The 12,313-nt window shown below is 46.1% G+C and overlaps 1 protein-coding gene across 1 annotated transcript in view; it reads right to left on the bottom strand.

The window, feature by feature from the left end:
* Positions 1–12,313, bottom strand: part of LOC110533745 (neurite extension and migration factor) — a 33,932-nt gene that overhangs the window by 2,191 nt on the left and 19,428 nt on the right. Inside the window, exons 2-3 of the mRNA XM_090186491.1 lie at positions 5,879–6,000; positions 279–4,269 (exon numbers count right to left, since the gene is read on the bottom strand). Coding sequence (XP_090042617.1) covers positions 279–4,269; positions 5,879–5,954 — 4,067 coding nt within the window. The 5' untranslated portion in view covers positions 5,955–6,000. The remainder of the gene's footprint in view (positions 1–278; positions 4,270–5,878; positions 6,001–12,313) is intronic.

The raw sequence follows: 12,313 nt of genomic DNA, 5'->3' as shown, positions 1-12,313 counted from the left end.
AGAAACAAAAAGCAGCCACGGTAGTTCGAAATCACAGTCAAGCTAGAGACAATCAATCACACAATAGGTAGTTTTGCCGGAACAAATAAAAGCTCACATGCAAGTTGTTTCAGGGTAAAAGAAGGAGGTGGGGTAGTCAGGGTTAATGTCTTTGCCATGCAACACTTGGATTTAAGTCAAAAAGTGAGAGCAGTAAGGGAACCCAGGGAACTGAGCAAGAGGCGGGAGGAAATAGAGTGAGGGGGACGTATTTTGCAGCCACTGTTACAAAATATTACCTCAGTTTCTCATAAGAGGCCATCAGAGCTACGTTCTTGCTCGAGTCCCGCTTCCCTGTATTGTTTTCGTCTCCAGCAAATTTTGCACTGGTTTTGTGACGGTACATTTTTTTGTGTGCGGGCCCACAGATGCCAGGTATACCGAGGCTGGACTTGTTAAACATGTTGCAGTCTAGAGTGAGAGGGGGGAAGAAGGGGTTTGAAGGAATGAACTTGGATTGGTTTTTGGCTCCCCTGCCAGTTGCCTTCCTGCCCCTTCCTGCCCCAGGGGAGGTGGCATAACCACCCTTTTTCCTGACGTCAGCTGTTGTGCCCGCCAGGATTTTGAGTGTCTTAGTTTTAAGGCTGTTGGCCTCTGGAGGCTGACAGAGTCCAGACATGGGGTCCCATAGTGGCTCGATGGACACCTTCATAAACCTCTCGACCTCTGCCATCCCAGAGACTATGTTGGACAGGATGTTGGAGGGCTCCTCAAACTCTCGCTGGTCGTCATCCACAGCACTGTTGTTGTTGTTTCCGCCATCTACCCAGCCCCCACCGTGCTCCACCAGTAAAGGCCAGTCTTCTGACAGTCCAGCAAGACCTTCACTTTCTTCACCTTTCGCCTTTGCCTTTGCATCAAGCAGGGCTTTTAGCTTTTTGGATGATCGAGAATTCTGTCTAGGGGCTTTGTTCTTCTCTGTCTTGGGGGCCCTTGGAGTCTTGGTTTTCTGTTTACTGGTTGTTTTCCTTTTTGACTTGGGACCTTTAGTTCGGTCTCCAATAGATTCAGCCTGCTCATCAAAGACGTCCGTGCCGTCAATCTTATCACCTAACCCTGTGCCATCATTGTCATTGAAAGTATGGAACTGGAACTGATGATTGTTTATCGCTCTGCCATCATGGTTTTGTTGTGGCAGGACATTACAGTCCCACTTAGTCCCATCAGGTGTAGTTGAGAGAGTCATGTCTCCTGTCTCTCCTTGAAACTCCCTGGCCTTTCCTAGGCTTTCCCTCATTTCTGGACCCATCACCTGTGGGGAGAGATTTGGTGTGTCGGGTGGCGACATCTCTGACAACGACGAGTGCCTGAACTTATCGGGGGTGAAGTTGGAGATGTCCAGTAGGTCTGTGGACTCCCTAAGGGGAGTGATTTCATCAGTACTTTGCTGGATCACCAGTTTGGGACTACAGTGGGCCAAGAAGTTCTCGTTCACATCCTCTTCACTCTCCTTCTCACAGGACTTGTGACTCATAGTGCTGTAGTTGCTAGAGGAGGCCGACAGTGAACCCATAGAGTCATAGCTGGCCAGCCTGCTGTTCTCTGTGTTTAGAGTGACTATATGGAACTGCACCTGTTCCTCTTCAGCTGACCGGCTGGCCTGTAGGGTTGAGTCTGGTCCTGGTGGCTCTTCAGGTAAATGTGCCTTATCATTCAGCAGTCTGTTACCATCTACATTGACTTGACTATATCCTGACAAGGGCAAGTTGTTTGTCATTGGCAAAGGCATGGTGTTGGAAAAGCCAGCAGATTCAGGTGGAATGTCAGATGTAAATGGTAGCTGTTCACCTCCAGACTGCCATGATATGTGAGTGAAGTTTGGCTCCATCTGATTGGAGTTAGAGGGGGATTGTTGGAGCTCGGACTCTGAGGGAGGAGATAGAACACAGCTCTGGGCCAGCTGTAGGTTAGTGAATGGATTCTCTTCCTGGTAGAGCCCATGGGGAAACTGTTGTCGGGGATTCTGCTGCTGCTGCTGCTGGGAGTAATATGACAGTCCAGTGTTACTGGATGAGTCAGAGGCATCTAGTAATGTCTGTAGGTAGCCTCCGGGGATGACAGGCAGACCACTATTCACATTTACAGGATGGGTCATTGTGCTGGAAGAGGAGCAGGGGGCTGGTGTAAAAGTAGACTTTTCAGTGGGGTCGACACTGACAGTAGAGTCATCACAAAGCTGGGGGCTACCTGCTTTAGAGTAAACTATGTCAGGGTGCTGACTTGGGGATAGTGGGCCAACCTCATGTAGGTGAACCACAGTTTTACCATCCTCCTGCTGAGCCTCTGTCATTTTTTTCGACTTCAGTCTGGCCTCGCTTTTAAATTTCCTTAGTTTCAAAATCTTATTTCCAAGTCTTTTCCCCTCCCTCTCTAGCGATCTGCTTTTTCCTGTCACACTTCCTTGGTCTAATCTAGCAGCACAGTCGGAGGTTGTTGTTGTTATTGATGCCATATCTGTACAGGCAGCCTGATCCTCAGCTGCTCGCACCTCTTGCTTGTGATCGGCGTGGTTTGGCGAGAGCTCTACAGTGTGAATTCTTTGAATCCGGACTCTATTTGCAATCCTGTATTTTCGTTTTGTCAGGCTAGAATTAAGGGAACGCCTGCAGCCATTCGGAAATGTGTTTTTATCACCAGCAGCCAGCCTGCGCTGCTCCTGCATTTCCTGGCGCCTCTTTTGCCAGTAGTCTTTCAGAGGGGCCATTCTATGGTACTTATGAACTAAGTCCTTACTTAAGCTTACTGTTGTCTCTGATGTGTCAATTTTTCCCAGCTTTACTAACATGTGCTTCTCCCCTTTAAATCGGTTTATGATGATGTATTTGATTATCACCGGAGGCTCTTTTCGTGAGGATTTTCTCCTCTTCTTTGGACACCAGTCGTCATCCTCCTCTTTTTTTGGACCCACCGGCTGCTTCTCCTTTTTCTCCGTGTTCTTCTCGCTCTCGATAGAATCCACGTCGTACAGATAGTCGTCGCTGTATCGGACTTTCCTCTTGGACCTCAGCCCATAGCTCAGCTGACTGGAGGAGCTGGAGTTCTCCCTGGAGAGGAAGCAGTGTTTCCGTTTGGTCTGGCAGGTGTCAAGGGAGGATCCAGTACAGGAGCTGTCATCGCTGTACTCTCCAGAGTCCTCTGTGGAGTTGTTGAAGTCAAACAGGTAGCTGCTCTCTGGACTGACACTGGGCATCACTTCAGCAGAGCTGCTGCTGTTGTTTTTGTCAACCTTTTCTCCAGCCGCCCAGACTTCGACCTTCTCTCCATTCACCTGCGGCACTTCAGCTTCCTTCTTCACTGCTCCCTCTCCCTCCTTTTTGGCGACGACACTTGGGAAGAAGTTGAACTGGGTTTCCTCCTGAATGGTGTTGGTCTTCTCTCGGACGTTGTCCTGGAAGGACTCGTAGCGGATCTTCAGCGAGCACACGTCGCTGCCCAGGGTGGAGTCCTCATCATCAAACATATAGTTGTCTACGTCCTCTTCTGAGAAGAGGTTTACAGAGAGCTCGTTCTTAGAGCAGAGGTCCAGCAGCTCGATCTTACTCTCGCTGATAAAGGACTCAAAGCAGCCCCAGTCCTGGCTGGAGTTGGCCAGCAGAGCCTCCTCCCCGTTGCACTTGTCCAGGAGCAGGCCTTCGTAGATACTCTTTGACGTGGCATCCTCCGAGTCACTGTCCTCCGCTGACTTCTCCTCATCTGTCTTCTCCACCGCTCTAACCTTGTGCTCTGGGTAGCTGAGGAGCTGGTCTGAGAGTAGCTGATCCCCGTAGCGGATACCAGAACTCATGCACTGCATGGCCATGTCAGGACAGGAGACAGGACAGGGGTCATAGTCCCGGCCCAGGTCCAGCCCTGGCTCAGGCTCTGTAGCGTCCTTGCTCTCAATGAAGCAGCCCAGGCAGGTGCGGCTCTGTGGCATAAGGCAGTCCCCCCCAGACAGGGCCGAGACACTCCCTGTCTCCATCATGGTGAAGGCAGCCTTGTCACTACAGTCCTCTGGAAGAGCCCAGTGACTCACCAACTTGGTGGAGCAGGAGGAGGTGAGGGAGATGGTGTGAGTGGAGGAGGAGTCATCAGCAGTAGTGGTGCTGGGCTCAGGGGTCTCTGTTGGGCTGAGAGGTGAGGATGGGCTAAGTGAGGTCCTCTCACTCTCAGGGCCTCCTTTTGGTAGATTGGCTTTAGGAGTGGTGTCGGGACTGTCTAGCTTCAAAGAACTGTCCTGGTTGTGTGATTCTGTAGAGCGGAACAAAGAGATAGTATCAGATATCAACTAATTCCCTTGTGAACTCACTGATGCACAATGTGAGAGTACTTTAACATACTGTATTTCCTATATAAGATGACATTTTAATATACTATACTATTTCCTTTCTTTCATTATTTTTCATTTTCAGCTCAATGTACACAGTGTACAAAACATTAGGAACACCTCCCTAATATTGAGTTGCACCCCCTTTTGCCATCAGAACAGCCTGAATTTGTCGAGGCATGGACTCTACAAGGTGTCGAAAGCATTCCACAGGGTTGCTGGCCCATGTTGACTCCAATGCTTCCAACAGTTGTGTCAAGTTGGCTGGATGTCCTTTGGGTGGTGGACCATTCTTGATACACACAGGAAACTGTTGAGCGTGGAAAACCCAGGAGTGTTGCAGTTCTTAACTCAAACCGGCACACTTGGCATCTACAACCATACCCCTTTCAAAGGCACTTAAATATTTTGTCTTGCCCATTTACCCTCAATGGCACACATACACAATCCATGTCGACACTTGTCTCAAGGCTTAAAAATCCTTCTTTAACCTGTCTCCTCCCCTTCATCTACACTGATTGAAGTGGATTTTTCAAGTGACATCAATAAGCGATCACAGTTTTCCCCTGGATTCATCTGGTCAGTCATGGAAAGAACAGGTGTTCCTAATGTTTTGTGCACTCAGTGTATGTTCCTAGCCTCTCTTTCATTTGGTAAAATGCACAGGTCATGTTTTTTTCAAACAGGCTGCACAAAGTAATAGTTTTGTACAAAGACGAGGCATATTAGAGTTGATTCAAGCTGAAAAGGGGAATTCATCTTTTTCTTGAGAAAAATGAAATGCTCATCATTAATCATCATCATTGTGTTTCTTGTGCTCTATAATTTGTGATAAGAATGCAATGAGAATAAAATAAAAGCCATTATAGAAAGTAATCATGGGACAAATTTTGTGGAAATATAGAAATCATTAGCCTATTTGTTCAATCTTAAATAAGGCCTTTTCTATTACTCTGATTGAACATCTTTATGTTGATGTATTTACAGGATGAACGGAAGGAATGACAAAGTAATAACCTTTCCCCTCCTCTGTGTGAGTGGCCTTTACCCTTTGACATTCAGGGTCGTTAAGGATGGGAGTGTCGTGCGAAAGGATGATAAGTTCTTTCAGAATTAAAAAAACGGACGAAAACATTCCACACATTCATTAGACCGTCTCTGGGCATTAAAACAGGCAGCAAAGGTTAAGGTCACTAAATATCAAGGCTGAGGCTTCTTGCCTTTCAGCTTTGTAAAGGTCACAGCCAAGCTAAATAGTGGAGGTGAAAACAATGCGTACTGGAGCATCTTGTTCCATATAAGAACTCGTACTACGATTGTGACATAATGTACCGTGATAATGTAGCAGCATTCCCTCTGTTCCTTCATAAAAACACATTGTAAAATGCTATAACATACAGTACAATATGATACAATATAGCTACACCTGTGGAGAAGAATTAGGTCTTGGTGTGTCCATTTGTTTTTTAATTTTTTTTAAAATTCAAGTAGGCCTAATGTGTTTCTAGCAAAGCAACATACACATGTCTTTACCATTCTCGTCCCCTTTGTTGATCTGTTCCAGGTTTGAAGCCAGCACAGCAAAGTTGGGTTCTTGAAAAACATCCATCAATTTAGCGTGGTTCTTGTCCCTTACATTATTACCACTATCCAACCTGCAGAGGAAAAACACAAGACACATGAAAACACTGGTGCTGACCAAAGGAAAAGGTGTATTATGTCATCATAATAATATATACTGCCATGCAAAGCCCTTGTTGACTCTCGCCTTTCTCAACTGCTGCATGAGCAGCAGCTACTCTTTCTGGGGCTTCTAAAGAGGCCAGGGAATATTCGGGATGCTATATTTCTACCTTTAGCCCAAGATTCTACTCTTTGTTCCTGTAAAATATATGTCCCCATCTATGGGCTACCAAGGGATATTGTTTTGGGCACCATTATAGGAGACTGCCTTATACTGTATCTAGTAGGCTTTTAAACACCTGAGCCTCAGTCTGCATGCAAATTGCAGGCACATCCTCCTGGCCTTTTGTTGCTCGCTTTAAGTGTTTCTCAAATCTCAAAACTCCTCAATAACATGCTTGCTGAATGATAATTGTTCTAAGCAAATGTCAGAAGTAACAATTGTATAAAATCATGCCCCAAAAAAATATGATTTCTGTTCTCTAACTAGCTCTCTAACTCTCTTGTTCACGCTCTCAAACTCCCCGTCCTCCTCCCACTATCCCCTTTCTTGCAGCCAGGGAGAAAAAACAAATGGCCAGATTAATGGAGACGGAAAAGAAGCAATAAGAGGTTGCATAAAATTAGCCCTATGTCCAACGATCATGTCCAATTTAACACATTATTAAGCCATGTTGTTTCTCCTGGAGGCAATTTGCGACAAAGGTTTGTGAGCCGCATGAAACAAGACTCTCTGCCAGCGCAGTGCTGACTCACTGCCAGCTAGAAAGATACTGTTAACCTGGCCTGGCTCTCTGTGTCATTAACCTGGGCCTCTGTCTGTGTTAACCTGGCCTGGCTCTCTGTGTCATTAACCTGGGCCTCTGTCTGTGTTAACCTGGCCTGGTTCTCTGTGTCATTAACCTGGGCCTCTGTCTGTGTTAACCTGGCCTGGCTCTCTATGTCATTAACCTAGGCCTCTGTCTGTGTTAACCTGGCCTGGTTCTCTGTGTCATTAACCTGGGCCTCTGTCTGTGTTAACCTGGCCTGGCTCTCTGTGTCATTAACCTGGGCCTCTGTCTGTGTGAACCTGGCCTGGTTCTCTCAATGTTTTAACCTGGGCCTCTGTCTGTGTTAACCTGGCCTGGCTCTCTGTGTTAACCTGGCCATGGGTCTGTGTGATAACCTGGCCATGGATCTGTGTGATAACCTGGCCATGGGTCTATGTGATAACCTGGCCATGGGTTTGTGTGATAACCTGGCCATGGGTCTGTGTGTTAACCTGGCCATGGGTCTGTGTGTTAACCTGGCCATGGGTCTGTGTGTTAACCTGGCCATGGGTCTGTGTGTTAACCTGGCCATGGTTCTGTGTGTTAACCTGGCCATGGTTCTATGTGATAACCTGGCCATGGGTCTGTGTGTTAACCTGGCCATGGTTCTATGTGATAACCTGGCCATGGGTCTGTGTGATAACCTGGCCATGGGTCTGTGTCTACCACTGTCCACTAATCTTACTGGGAAGACTCTAGTCAGTATGAGCCATTGGTAAGCCGTTTGAAAATCTTAACATTAGAATTGTTGAATCTCAGCACTGCATAGAGGGACCATTGGAAACATAGTAGTATAGGGAGAGAGTTTGCAGAGACATGAAAAATTATTCAGTGGGAGATGCTCAGCATCTTTTTACAACTAAAAACAACACCTGGCGGGCCCAAGATGACAAATGCGTGAAAGTATAACTGCCAGACTTGAATCCATTACTGGCATGGGGTAGCATCTGTGGTTATCAGACCCTTGTGAGGCACATTCAATTTATTTTTTTCCATTTCTGTATGCAGAGAAAAGGAAAACACATCCCATCATATGAAATGAAATGATGTTATTTCTAAGAGGCCCAGGTTATCAGAGCTTTCTCTCTGCTCAGAGTGCGGGCCACTGGCCCAGAGGCTCTGAGGTGATTAAACAGAAGGGATCACTGCTAATGCAGGAGATTCACTTTCAGTCCACATCCACATCACCTGATCCATCTGCTGCAATCAGGGCTCTAAATGGGAGTATATGTGACACTGAGTCTTTCTTCTCAGGAGGAACAACTGAATTCCCAGAGAAACACTGAAATCACAATTTTAGATGAACCAGAAATCAGCCAAATGGTGGTGCTGGGCTACAGCATAGCAAACATAACGTATGATTGACCAGTTTCACTTAAAATAATGAAACACTACAGTATGGGTTTGTAGTGGGGCATAGCAGTACACCATTGCAGAGGTATGATGATGTTATAGAAAATGAAGTCTTCAATAATTAAACTTTCAAAATCCTACAGAGAACTACGTCAACCACTGCATAGTTACTGTATATTTGACTATATTACATCATACTGCACTCTGCATGCACTCATTCCTTTGTTTGAAGCCATATTGAGCAAAATTTGGAAAAACAGTGTGTTCTTAGCTGCTGAGCAAGGGAATAAAAACACATCTCCTGAAATGTTGCTTATTGGTTTAATTTACTTGAGGACACATACAGTAGAGTAAGTGTATGAGAGGCTGTAGGCACCTAATTAATCATGGATGCATACTAGGGCTGGGAAATGCCAGGGACCTCACCATACGATATTATAGCGATACATAGTTGCCGATACGATACGTATTGCGATTCGATACTGTGATTTTTATTATGATTCGATGTTTCAAACATATTGCTCACCATATGTCTGCTGCAAACAAGTTTTGATCAGTCTGTCACATCGGTATGTATGATTCGGGAGACAGGCGCAGGAATGCGTAATATTTTTTTTTATTACACCCAAATTAAGGCGTGCCGTGCAAGGGCACGGGGAAGAAGACCAAACAAACATGTATACAACACACAAGGTTGAAACCCAAACAAAAGAGCGAGGAGTACTTCGAATAAATAACACAAGCGCACAATGATTAACACACAGGACGAGACCCGTAATCATCTGCGCAATCCACAATGGTATGAAATCCAAACCACACAGCACAGGTACTCACACGAACCAACGGACATTGTATCAATAATCGACAGCTCAATGGAAACCAAAGGGCACATATATACAAATACAATCAGTGGAAATAGGGGCCAGGTGTGCGCAATGAAAGTTCCAGAGGGATCCGTGACACAGTCATGGAAATAAAACTGCTGAAAAAATGTGCTCCCTATTTAAAAATAATCTGGAGGATAAGCAATGAAGGAAAAATACTGGATTGTTGGTGCAGGTACAGCCAACCAGCGCAAAAATAATATTATCAATATTGTCAAAATGGTAAGATATGATATATCCCAAAAATAATATCCAGATATGTAACTGGATCTATTTTTTCATGAATTGTTACCATCGTTGTTCATGACTTGAGTTTAGAAGCTGTTTCAATAGTTTTGCGTTCTAATTCATAGCAACAAATCAAATCAACCCCCCTTGGGTTGTGCCGTGGCGCAGATCTTTGTGGGCTATACTCGGCCTTGTCTCAGGATGGTAAGTTGGTGGTTGAAGATATCCCTCTAGTGGTGTGGGGGCTGTGCTTTGGCAAAGTGGGTGGGGTTATATACTTCCTCTTTGGCCCTGTCCGGGGTTGTCCTCAGGTGGGGCCACAGTGTCTCCTGACCCCTCCTGTCTCAGCCTCCAGTATTTATGCTGCAGTAGTTTATGTGTCAGGGGGCTAGGGTCAGTTTGTTATATCTGGAGTACTTCTCCTGTCCTATCCGGTGTCCTGTGTGAATTTAAGTATGCTCTCTCTAATTCTCTCTTTCTTTCTCTCTCTCGGAGGACCTGAGCCCTAGGACCATGCCTCAGGACTACCTGACATGATGACTCCTTGCTGTCCCCAGTCCACCTGGCCCAGGCTGCTCCAGTTTCAACTGTTCTGCCTGTGATTATTATTATTTGACCATGCTGGTCATTTATGAACATTTGAACATCTTGGCCATGTTCTGTTATAAGCTCCACCCGGCACAGCCAGAAGAGGACTGGCCACCCCACATAGCCTGGTTCCTCTCTAGGTTTCTTCCTATGTTTTGGCCTTTCTAGGGAGTTTTCCTAGCCACCGTGCTTCTACACCTGCATTGCTTGCTGTTTGGGGTTTTAGGCTGGGTTTCTGTACAGCACTTTGAGATATCAGCTGATGTACGAAGGGCTATATAAATACATTTGATTTGATTTGATACATATCAACCTTCCATACATATCAAGAGGGGTATCAAGGCCAATGGGGAGCGGCTGTATTTCATATCAAAGCAGCTAATATATATCCTGATAAGAGAAGCTCTAATCTGTAAACCCATAATAGCACTTTATTGTGACTAGCCACAAGCGGCTTAGAAGAAAGGAGTAAATACAGAGTAAAGAGGTAGGTTGCAGAGGTGGAAAACCTGTGGTGATGAACAGGAGGAACTGAAACTGGAGGTACTGAGGATGAAATTATGTTTTATGAATTTTATGAGTTATTTATTAGTATTACCCCTACCTGTCACGTCTGTCCCCGCTCCACTTCTCTGGCGCTCGAGGTCGCCAGGCTGCTCATCATTACGCACACCTGTCATCATCGTTACTCACACTTGTCATCATCGTTACGCACACATGTCATCATCATTACGCACACATGTCATCATCATTACGCACACCTGTCATCATCGTTACGCACACCTGTCATCATCATTACGCACACCTGTCATCATCGTTACTCACACCTGTCATCATCGTTACGCACACCTGTCATCATCATTACGCACACCTGTCATCATCGTTACGCACACCTGTCATCATCATTACGCACACCTGTCATCATCATTACGCACAACTGTCACCATCGTTACGCCCACCAGTGCTTCATCGGACCTGGACTCCATCACATCATTGATTGCCTCCCCTATATCTGTCACTTCCTCAGTTTCATTCCCATGTCTGCATTGATGTTGTTTTGTTTCTCTTGTCCAGACGCTGTTCTTGTTTTGTTTCATGTCTATTTATTATTAAATCCCCACCCTGTACTTGCTTCCCGTCTCCCAGCGGCTGTGGTTACAGAACCGTTACAGAATGTAGACACCACAATTGGAAGCATCAGGGAGTTATTATAATTTGTTTTGGTGACATCGGGTCCAGGTGCCATTGCCGAAGCAACCAGGGATGCCTCAGCTGGCTCTTCAGTCTCCCAAGCCTCGGTTGGCTTGGTAGGGTCCCACGCCATGCCTCAGACGGCTCGTCGGGTTCCCGCGCCTCAGCCGGCTCGTCGGGCTCCCGCACCTCGGCTGGCCCGTCAGGCTCGCCCAGGTAGGACGCCAGGTGGCGTCCCTAGAAGGGGGTACTGTCACGTCTGTCCCCGCTCTCTGGCGCTCGAGGTCGCCAGGCTGCTCATCATTACGCACACTTTTCACCATCGTTACGCGTACCAGCGCTTCATCGGACTCACCTGGACTCCATCACGTCATTGATTGCCTCCCCTATATCTGTCAATTCCTCAGTTTCATTCCCGTGTCTGCATTGATGTTGTTTTGTTTCTCCTGTCCAGACTCTGGTCTTGTTTAGTTTCATGTCTATTTATTATTAAATCCTCACCCTGTACTTGCTTCCCCATCTCCCAGCGTCTGTGGTTACGGAAACGTTACCCCTACCAAGAACATTACTTTGAGCATACAGACGACCATATCTGCCGGGTTTTTCTTCTGTCTTGCATCATATCCTGATTCATGTAATCAATTTTGCATGATGGATTGATTACTCGCACAGACTCAAATTGACAGTCCCACATAGAGTACTACCTGTATATAGGGCCTACACATTTGTCTGTGAGAGTGTGTCTGTGTGTGTTTGTACACTGTATAGCACGTACAGCTGAAGGTGGGAGGTAGAAGTGATTCATAATTCTGGTGCAGGAGGGCATCCTGACAAAGCTTAACTCCAGTGTACTAAGAGGCCAGTCTGGGAAGGCGCTGACTGACTGACTGATGCAACAATAGTTTTTTCACTGCAGGGAAATAACCCCATAATCCATCTCATATACTATTACACTGACAGCCGCCAGGGCAGCGCAGAGTGGGGATATGAAAGACTTCCCGAGTGATTCCACTACCAAGGCATAAACACAAGAAAAACAGAATAGAATAGAACAAAACTCCACAGAGAGCTGGAGAGGAGGGAGCACTACCCACATACGGACCGAACAAGACTTCCCTGGCTGAATACACTTGAGTACTACGAACACAAAACATCAGCTACTTTATAACCATTTAGTATGACCCCCTTGATCCCTCATTTTGCTGACTTGAAACACTTGGGACACAACCATT

The sequence above is a fragment of the Oncorhynchus mykiss genome, chromosome 10 (assembly GCF_057628025.1).
Source record: "Oncorhynchus mykiss isolate SJ-2025 chromosome 10, ASM5762802v1, whole genome shotgun sequence".
NCBI lineage: Eukaryota > Metazoa > Chordata > Actinopteri > Salmoniformes > Salmonidae > Oncorhynchus > Oncorhynchus mykiss.
The sequence above is the reverse complement of the archived record's forward strand: the minus strand, read 5'-3'. Positions and strand labels throughout refer to the sequence as shown.